Source organism: Nicotiana tomentosiformis, chromosome 6 (assembly GCF_000390325.3).
Source record: "Nicotiana tomentosiformis chromosome 6, ASM39032v3, whole genome shotgun sequence".
In the NCBI taxonomy this organism is placed as follows: Eukaryota; Viridiplantae; Streptophyta; class Magnoliopsida; order Solanales; family Solanaceae; genus Nicotiana; species Nicotiana tomentosiformis.
The window spans coordinates 47,670,887-47,681,349 of record NC_090817.1 but is presented as its reverse complement, the minus strand read 5'-3'; the positions used below and the strand labels follow the sequence as shown (position 1 = coordinate 47,681,349).

Genomic DNA, 10,463 nt, shown 5'->3' with positions numbered 1-10,463 from the left:
CCTTCTGAATTTTACTATTCTAATTTGAAGATATAAAAAACTTCATCAGAGTATTGAAATTCATAAAACGATTTAAAGAACATAAAAACTTCATCATTTTTCTGTGAAACAGTATATAAAAACTTCGATTTTATTTATTATACATACTGTTTTTTGTTAATAACAGTATTGTTTACTATTTTGATTTTGCCATTAATTGAACTCTTCTGTTGTTTACAGTGAGAAATGGCAATTGATAACGAAAATTCTTCTGCGACTATTGCGGCAACGACGATAGTCTCGTCAAGCCGGACTGCTGTTCCACCGGCAGAAAAACCGGGAAAATTTTCCGGAGCCAACTTCAAAGGATGGCAGCAAAGGGTGTTCTTCTGGCTTACCACACTTGGTATGCAGAAATTCACTTGTGAAGAACCTCCAGTGCCTGCTGCGGACATGCCGGACAACGAGAAATTCATGATTGTTGAGGCGTGGAAGCAGGTAGATTTTCTTTGCAAAGGCTATATCTTAAGCGCTTTAGAGGATGACTTGTACAATGTGTACAGTGCGATAAGAATTATGGGACGCACTTGAGAAGAAGTACAAGACTGAAGATGCATGCTTGAAGAAGTTCGTGGTTGCCAAGTTTCTAGACTATAAAATGATAGACAGTAAAACTGTTGGAACCCAAGTTTAGGAGCTTCAACTTATTTTTCATGACCTTATTGTTGAAGGTATGGTCGTGAATGAAGCATTTCAAGTGGCTGCAATGATTGACAAATTGCCTCCTTCGTGGAGAGATTTCAAGAACTATCTTAAGCACAAGCGCAAAGAAATGAAGTTGGAAGATCTTGTGATTCGTCTCAAGATTGAGGAAGACAACAAAACAGCCGAGAAGAAGTCTCGTGGAAATTCAACGATCATGGGAGCTAATATCGTTGAGGAGACTGCTCCAAAAAGTAAGAAGAGAAAGAGGTCTTCTGGACAGACTAAGGAGCAGAACAAAAAGAAATTCAAGGGCAGCTGCTACAATTGTGGAAAAATCGGTCACAACGCCCCTGATTGTCGTCTCCCGAAAAAGTATAAGAAGAAGGGACAGGCCAACATAGTGGAGAAGAATGATGACATTGATGATCTATGTGCAATGCTTTCGGAATGCAACCTAGTTGAAAATCCGAAGGAGTGGTGGATTGACTCTGGAGCCACTCGACATGTTTGTGCTGTCAAGGAAGCATTTGCGACTTACTCTACTGCTGGTCCCGAAGAAGAGGTTTGCATGGGAAATACTACAACAGCCAAGATTGAAGGTTATGGGAAGATATTCTTGAAGATGACTTCCGGCAAGGTGTTAACGCTCAACAACGTTCTTCATGTTCCTACTATTATGAAGAATTTAGTTTCTACTTCTTTGCTTGTTAAGAAATGATTCAAATGTGTATTTATTTCTGATAAAGTTGTTGTAAGCAAGAATGAAATGTATGTTGGAAAGGGCTACCTCACAGAGGGCCTCTTCAAACTAAATGTAATGGTTGTTGTTAGTATGAATAAAATTGCAGCTTCTTCTTATTTATTGGAGTCAAATGATTTATGGCATATTCATTTAGGACATGTCAATTACAAAACTTTGCGGAAGTTAATTAATTTAGAAGTGTTGCCTAAATTCAAGTGTAATAAATTAAAATGTCAATTATGTGTTGAGTCTAAGTTTGTAAAACATCCTTATAAGTCTATTGAAAGGAATTCAAATCCTTTAGACTTAATTCATACTGACATTTGTGATATGAAGTCGACACCATCTCGAGGTGGGAAAAAGTATTTTATTACTTTTATTGACGACTGCACTCGATATTGTTATGTTTATTTGCTTAATAGTAAGGATGAAGCAATTGAAGCATTTAAGCAATACAAGAATGAAGTGGAGAATCAATTGAATAAAAAGATCAAAATGATTAGAAGTGATAGGGGTGGAGAATATGAATTTCCATTTGCAGAAATATGTTCGAAATATGGAATTATCCATCAAACTACTGCACCTTACACACCTCAATCCAATGGAATTGCGAAAAGGAAAAATCAGACATTAAAGGAAATGATGAATTCTTTATTAATAAGTTCCGGATTACCGCAGAGTTTGTGGGGCGAATCTATCCTTACAGCTAACCGAATACTCAACAGAGTACCCCACAGCAAAACGCAATCTATTCCATATGAAAAATGAAAAGGAAGAAAACCCAACTTGAAATATTTCAAAGTGTAGGGGTGTCTAGCAAAGGTACAAGTTCCTTTACCTAAAAGGGTTAAAATCAGACCAAAAACTGTTGATTGCGTTTTCATTGGATATGCTACAAATAGTAAAGCATGTCAGTTTTTGGTTCATAAATCCGATAATCCCGAAATTCACGTTAATACGGTAATAGAATCAGATAATGCTGAATTCTTTAAAAGCATCTATCCGTATAAAACTTAATGTGAGTCATTAAGTGAAAGACCTAAACGACCTCGGGAAGAACCAAAGGAAAATACTCCAAGTATAGAAGATCCAAGGCATAGCAAACGTCAAAGAACATCTACTTCCTTTGGACCAGATTTTGTGACATTCTTGCTTGAAAATGAGCCTCAAACTTTTAAAGCAGCTATGTCATCTTTGGAAAGAGGCAGTCAATAGTGACATTCAATCAATTTTGGATAACCATACATGGGAATTGGTAGATCTTCCTCCAGGAAATAAGCCTTTAGATTCGAAATGGATCTTTAAACGGAAAGTGAAAGCTGATGGCACTATTGACAAATATAAGGCAAGACTTGTTGTCAAAGGTTATAGACAAAAGGAAGGCCTTGATTACTTTGACACTTACTCACCAGTAACGAGAATAACATCTATTAGGGTGTTAGTGGCACTAGCGGCCATGTATGGTCTTGAAATCCATCAAATGGATGTTAAAACAGCTTTCTTAAATGGAGAATTAGAGGAAGAGATTTACATGGAACAACCTGAGGGTTTTGTGGTAACTGGTAAAGAAAAGAAAGTGTGCAAACTTGTTAAGTCACTTTATGGACTTAAACAAGCACCCAAACAATGGCATGCCAAATTTGACCAAACAATGTTGGCAAGTGGGTTTAAAATCAACGACTGCGACAAATGTGTTTATATTAAAAATACTCCAGGTCATAAAGTCATTGTTTGTATATATGTTAATGACATGTTGATAATGAGCAAAAACATGGCAGATATAAATGCTACTAAGGGCATGTTGGCTAGCAAATTCAATATAAAAGACTTAGGAGTTGCTGATGTGATCTTAGGAATCAGAATTCACAAGACTCCACAAGGTCTAGCATTACCACAGTCTCACTACATTGAAAAGGTACTTGACAAGTTCAAGTATTTGGATTTCAAAATTGCCAAGACTCCAATTGACGTGAGTAATGCACTTCAAAAGAATGAAGGTGAAAGTGACTCACAACTGGATTATGCAAGAGTATTGGGAAGTTTGATGTATATCATGAATTGTACACGATCAGATATAGCATGTGCTATTAGTAAACTGAGTCGGTTTACAAGTAATCCCAATCACATACATTGGCAACGAAACGAGTTTTGGGGTATCTCAAACATACCCAAAATTACGCTTTGCATTATAACAAATATCCCTTGTGATCGAGGGATATAGTGATGCAAATTGGATCACTGGATCATCTGAAGTTAAATCCACGAGTGGATATGTTTTCACAATTGGGGGTGGAGCCGTGTCTTGGAAATCATCCAAACAAACGTGCATCGTCCGTTCTATAATGGAATCTGAATTCATAGCTTTAGATAAGGCCGGTGAAGAAGCTGAATGGCTCCGGAATTTCTTGGAAGATATTCCATTTTGGCTCAAACCTTTGGCACCTATTTGTATACATTGTGATAGTCAAGCGGCAATAGGCAGGGCATGGAGCGTTATGTTTAACGAAAAATCTCGTCATATACGACGGAGACACAATACCGTTAGACAACTACTCTCTAGTGGTGTTATCACAATTGACTACATAAAGTCAAGAGATAACGTGTCGGATCCACTTACAAAAGGCCTATCTAGAGAGGCAGTTGAAAGATCATCAAAGGGAATGGGGTTAAGGTCCAGGACAAGTCATCATGACGGTAACTCTACCTAGCAGACTAGAGATCCCACGAGCTAGGTTCAAAGAGAACAAACAAAGTTATGAATGACGGTTCAACACTGTCAAGTAACTCAACCCATTCTCGTGATGAAGACAGTGTTCAGAAATGGAGGTAAATCATTAAGGCTTTTTGATGAGTCAACAAAGCTTAAAGGTTTTTTAATGATTTGCTAAGTCTGGCAGGATATGACCAGATAGTGTGTCTATAGGATTACACATTTAGAAATCACCTATGTGAGTGTGAAGTGTAAGCCGCTTCAAGGGGAATGAAAGTAAAGGCCCATTCTCTAAGCACTCATGAAAGCAGGTGGTGTTCATGGCTGAAACGAACACAACCGTGAGAACCATAGATGGTTAAGGATTGATTGTGTGACTTATGTTGTCTAGGTATACAACAAAGCTCGACGGTTCAAAGATATCAAATCTACCGATTGACCGAGTATATCCGATATAAGTTCACTACGGAAAGTTCAAAGGGAAACCTACTTATCCAGATGCAATTAATTCTTGCATGTAAAACACACACGCGTCCGTGCATTCCTTTATTTTATAGCCATTCCCCATTCATGTGGGGGATTGTTGGAATTTTAAGCTTGTGTAGCTTAAAGAAGGTGAATGAGAAATGGAGGAAAAATAAAATATTTGAGTTTCCCTTGGCAAAAGGACATTGTCCTATATCGGAGGAAGAAAAGGCTTTTGATGGGTATATATATAATTGTTCTTCTTCTAGCTCTTAAAGAGTTAAGAAAAAGGCAAGCCTCACGCCGTCGTCGCTCGCTCGCTCGGCTCGGCTTCGGCTTAGGATTCGGATTCGGATTCGGATTTGGTCAAAGATCGATTGATTGATTAATCTTTTTGGACAAAATTCTTTTCAATTATTTAATTAATTAATTAAATAATTAACGAAAAATTCAATCCGGAATAACCCATGACCCGCGAGGTTCCGTCAGGCCCGTTTTCTTTTCCGAATTATTTTAAATACATTTTTCCCGCAATATTTCAAACAACCCTTTTCCAACAGCCATGGCTGTTTCTGAAAGGTTGCAAACCTTTTCAGAAACAATGCCAGCAACTCTATAAATAGAGTTTGAATCCCAAAATCTTTCCTTACGAAATTTTCTGAGCTTCTTCTTCTTCTTCTTCTTCTTCTTCTGCACAATAAATTCCAGTGTGTTTTACAGCCTTCGAGTGGCTCGCTGTTCACCGGCGTTTTGGCATCCAACACTCCGGTGAGTTAAATCGTTCTATCCTGGGAGGATATATTCCAGCACCTCGGGTACTTGAGGGGAATAATTTCCTTAAGGACACACTGTGTATTCAGTGGGCTCGATTTATTCCTATACTGTTTTTTATTTTTCAGAATCTATTTCGTTAAACAAGTATTACTAACTTTCTGTTTTGTTTTTTCAGAAAGTTTAATTGTTTATTACAGCAATACAGAATTATAATACTTGAGGGAGAGTTGATTATAGGAGGATTTTTAGAAATATTATTTCCTGAATAAGTCATAGATTAACAGTTTTGAATCAGTCATAAGACATAAATTAGATGTTTTTATCTGATTTGAATAGGTCAAAGGAACCTTGTAGAAATAGCATGTTCTTGAGATGTAAATAGACGCACAGAAATATAAGTTCTTCTTTTCTTAAATCTTCACATAACCTCTGGCTTATTTGATGAAAAAAGTTTTAGCTTATAATTACTTACATAGATAATTGAAAATAGATTTAGAATCTAAACCAAATGGGGAGTATAAGTTGCCGACAGGGGGAGTTGCTGGTACCAGCTCATAAAAAAGTTAGCTTTGCTGTAGAAGAATCAGTTGAATACCACTTCTTTGATTAGTTCTTCTTTTTCTGCTGGTGTAGAGTAAAGTGGAGATAAAAGTGCACCTACCAAATGTTGTTAGGCGGTGCAGGGAGGGTTATAATTTATGCGAGGTAAAGCCACACCCACGCCGTTTGCCACTCTAGAGGAGCCTCAACTGTTGGCGTGTTTTGAACAAGACCATTCAGAAGGCAAAAACATTATGAAAAATCCTCATTCTTGTACTGGGTTTAGTGTGTGATGTATGGGATAGGTGCATATTATAGGTTCAAACTTTACTGCAGATAAAAAAAATGCGGTCTTTAAGTGGAGAAGATCTGAGGGACGGATCAAATATCCACCTAAGTTTCAAACAATATGCACCACTTGAACCACTGGCCTTCCAGAAGTTTTTGGTTACTGAAAAAAAGGTGGGATTAGAAGAGCAAGAAAATGCAACCTCTTCGCATCATTCTCTCAGCAGGAATCCTATAGGTTGATGCCAATATAACCTTCATCACAAATGTCAAGATTGCACAATTTTGAATCTGTAACCATACTAAATTCACTAGACAAAAGGGAAGTTGCAACATTATCTACATGAGATTCCTCTATGTAAATAATTACAATTTACACATTTTGTAATGCCAGATACATGTTTGCATATGTTGCATCTTGGAAGATGCCAATTGTTAAGGAATGATACTTCCCATTTTGCTTCATGTTTCATCTATGACAGTATTTTCTTCTTGAAATGTCTGTATCGTTGGAATATCACATTTGTTAGTACTATCAGTTCAGCACACATTGAAGCAAATGATAAAAACACACCAAACTAGCAAAGTTGCACCACTGCAATCAAACTATTAATCTCAGTTACTGCTACTTCTAAGGCCCACTGCAGTTTTGGTAATGGTTTTACGGGGTTCCAAGAGTTTTAAGCAAACATTCAACAGATAAAACAGAAATATACCGTGTAAAAGATCAAATGTCAACACAGAAGTAAATATGAGCAGTTATATAATGGAAAGTGATTTGAGTATGAATAGTTGGGATGAAACACCGCCTTTGGCTGAAAATGTATGCTCTTCACACAATAAGACCTCTTAGCAGATCTGGAACAAGTCTGTGGATTTTCGAATTGAAAAGAGGAACAATGCTTTATTTCCTATACAAAGACCAGAAACTGTCTTACTCATCTGCTTCAACAATAGATTTTGGAGGTTCCTTTTTCAAGTGCAGGATTCACAGATCGTATTTAATCCTCCAGTGAAGTCACTGACAATCTCTTCTTTTCCTTTGGTAAGGAGAAGTCTCTGACAATCACATGAATATAAATAAATGCAACTAGCGGTGCATCACAGTTACTCATTAACTGAAGCACATCAATCACATTTTCTGATTTCAACCCATCCTTTTCAAACTTATCAACCTTCTTTCTTCATCGATGATGCTCCTAATCCAGCCTCTTTAAATTTTATGCAATCTAATGGTGATACAATCTCTGAAATTAGTCTACTTAGACACATGTCATGAGATAGATGAACACTAAAGAAGTTACCTGGAGAGGCAGCAGGTAGAAATTAGTTGGCAGAGTCTACCAGTAATCATTGCAAGAGCACGCCCCATTCTTAAAATGGTGGAAACGGTTTGAATCTCTCACAATAATTTCCCTTTCTATTAGCTTTGATGATAACTTCATAAAGTTGTGGCAATCCAAACAAATACGGATGTTCTTTATAATCTTAATGGCACTGCAGCTGGAAGGAGATTTACTAGCATCTTGTAAAGCATATATCAGTGCAAGTTTCTCGCTGTGATAATATAATTGCTCTTCTTTCTGTTCGTCTTCTATGTCATGTAAAGATGAAGTTGTCTCAGGAATATAGCCACTATGTTTCAGCTCTTTCACAAAGTCCTCCAGATTAGTATATATAGCTTTCCTGTCTGGATGTTGTAGGCCTCCAGAAGCAAACTCATGCACCAAACCCCCAACTTCAGTCCAGCTCAATCCAGGCTGCTTCTTAACACCGAGCCGGCGCATTTGCTTCCTAAGATGACCTGCTTCATTGAAGCTATTTGCTGAGCAGTGTACATTTGACATGAGTACATATGCTAATGAATTTTCTGGATCTAACTCCTTCAACCTAGATGCAACTATTTGGGCCAGCCCAGATTCACGATGTTTCCGGCATGCTCCAAGAAATGCACTCCATACCACATAATCTGGTAGCATGGGCATTTCTTTTATTATTTTCTCCGCCTGAAAAAAATGACCTGCTCGACCAACAATATCAACTATACATGCATAATGATCGAGTTGAGGAACAATACCATGTTTCTCAAACATAGCATCAAAAATTTTAATTCCTTCTTCCACCCTTCCAGCATGGCTACAAGCTGAAAGCAGCGAAACAAAAGTGGTTGCATCAGGTTTCACATCCATTTTCCTAAAAAGTCTCAATGCTTCATTTGCTTTCCCATGCAGCGCATAAGCTTTCAACATCGAATTCCACGATATTATATCTCTGTATCTCATCTCCTCAAAAACCTGTTTGGCCTGAGATATTGAGCCACACCTTGCATATGCATGAATCAATGCATTTCCAAGTACCACAGTATCCATGAAACCAGATTTAATCACTTCGCAGTGCACCATCAAGGCATTTCTATCTGTCACGAGTCCTGCACAAGCTTTTAGTGCAATGGAAAAAGCATAACTATCCAAACTTAACCCCTCTCGGCGCAACTGACCAAACAGGATAATCGCTTTCGTAGGATCTCTTTCTGAAAACGCCACTATGATTTCAGTCCACAACACAAGATCTTGAGATCCACTCATTTCCAGAAACAATTTATAACAATCACGAAGCTCTCCTCCAAGAATTGAATACGCTTTCAACAAAGCAGTAACAATCCCAACATCTAGTATAAAACCGGTTTTCACACTAACGCAATGCAATTGGAAACAACCCTGAAGACCCCAGGAAAAATCAATTTCATCCATTCCAAAGAGAGAAGAAAGTACACTGACAAGAGTGGCACGATTGAACCCCAAGCTATAACGATGCATTACTGAAAAGAATCCCATCGCCTTATCACCTTGTCCACGCATTTGAAACCATGCTATCATTGTATTCCATGAAACCAGATTCAGAAACTCCATAACATTAAAAACCTTCCATGCCTCATCGCAACCATCCATTGAACTATTCCTCGAGTACATTGCGATCAAACCATTACCAACATAAACACATGTATCAAAACCTGTTTTTAGTGCAACTGCATGCACTTGCCTACCACGTGAGCTATCACAAACAGAAAAAACACTAGCATAAGAAAAATCATTAGGCCTATAATGAGCTAACATGCTAGAAAATAAGCTAAAACATTGATTAGTCCGTCCATATTGAGCATAACCTGAAATAAGGGAAGTCCAAGAAACAATGTTTCTGTGCGGCATTTGATCAAACAGTTGACGAGCACATTCCAAATTACCACATTTTGCATACATGTTAACAAGATGATTGATTGTGTAGAGTTCTTGAGCGGCATTTGGATTGTGGAAAAGCATGTGGTTGTGGATGTCTTGGCCAATATCAAGGCGGTGAAGGAGGGCGCAGGCGTGGAAGAAGGTAGCATAGGTTTGTGAGGAATGATTCGTAGGATAGTTGTACAAGGAAGAGAGGAATTGTTCTAGATGGTGGTGCGTGGGTCGCACGCGTAGCCTTTGGAGGGATGAGTTGAATTCCAACGTCGCGGGAGGATTAACAGTTGTGAATAGCCGAAGGAATGGATGGACGGTTGTGATTCGTTTACGACGTAGCATTGTTCTTCACACAGCAAAGGGGAAAATATGGTCTCTTAGCTTTTAATATGAAACTATTTGTTGTTATGTTGTGACTTATGCTTATTAAGTAAGTAGGAAGGCCCAAGGAGGCTGTACCAAAGAAACAGAGAAAAAACTAGAGTGGTTTGTTCATTTTTGTCAATCTTGTTAGAAATCTAGAGGTGGAAATATTTTGAAGAACACTCAATAAATAGATGTGCAGTGATCAACAATAAAAGTAGAGATAAAAGTTTTTGAAATGAAAAATCAACGCGCTATAAAAGACGTTATTTAGATTTTTATAGCTATCTTGATACGAAAATAAAATGACGTCTTATTCTCAAGATTAACACAAACCATTCTAAAATCTTCTATTGTGCTTCTATACAGTGTATGGGGTAAAATTGGTTAGTAACAGTTGGACGAATGACGGAATGACATGTGAGTCAGTAAACCGCCGGGCACTGGATGTAGGCACGTCAGCGCTGAACGAATCCCGAAGACAGAGTAGCCAGTAACAAAGATTCAAATCATTGTCATCGGATAGCATTCATTGGACAGCCGTTACAAAGAATATATGCATTTACAGCCAACCGTTATGTAGCCATCAATGACGATTTTATTCTCATTCAAGAGGGGCTTGATTTGAGGATCTTGTCTCCCTGAATAGGGCTATAAATAGAAAGAT

The 10,463-nt window shown here is 37.9% G+C and overlaps 1 protein-coding gene across 4 annotated transcripts; it reads right to left on the bottom strand.

Annotated features, from left to right (window-relative positions):
- Positions 1-5,774: 5,774 nt before the first annotated feature.
- On the bottom strand, positions 5,775-9,972 carry LOC104121341 (pentatricopeptide repeat-containing protein At1g71420). Of its 4 annotated transcripts, none has more exons than XM_033652889.2 (2): positions 7,508-9,972; positions 5,775-6,366 (listed from the first exon to the last, which is right to left on the bottom strand). In XM_033652889.2, the coding sequence occupies exon 1, from the start codon at positions 9,773-9,775 to the stop codon at positions 7,544-7,546; it is 2,232 nt and encodes a 743-aa protein (XP_033508780.1). In that variant the 5' UTR covers positions 9,776-9,972; the 3' UTR covers positions 5,775-6,366; positions 7,508-7,543. The 4 variants fall into 4 exon arrangements, with proteins under 4 accessions (XP_033508780.1, XP_009631617.1, XP_009631610.1 ...); XM_009633322.4 differs by lacking the exon at positions 5,775-6,366 and adding an exon at positions 6,487-6,704; XM_009633315.4 differs by lacking the exon at positions 5,775-6,366 and adding an exon at positions 6,851-7,432.
- Between the last annotated feature and the right edge of the window lie 491 nt (positions 9,973-10,463).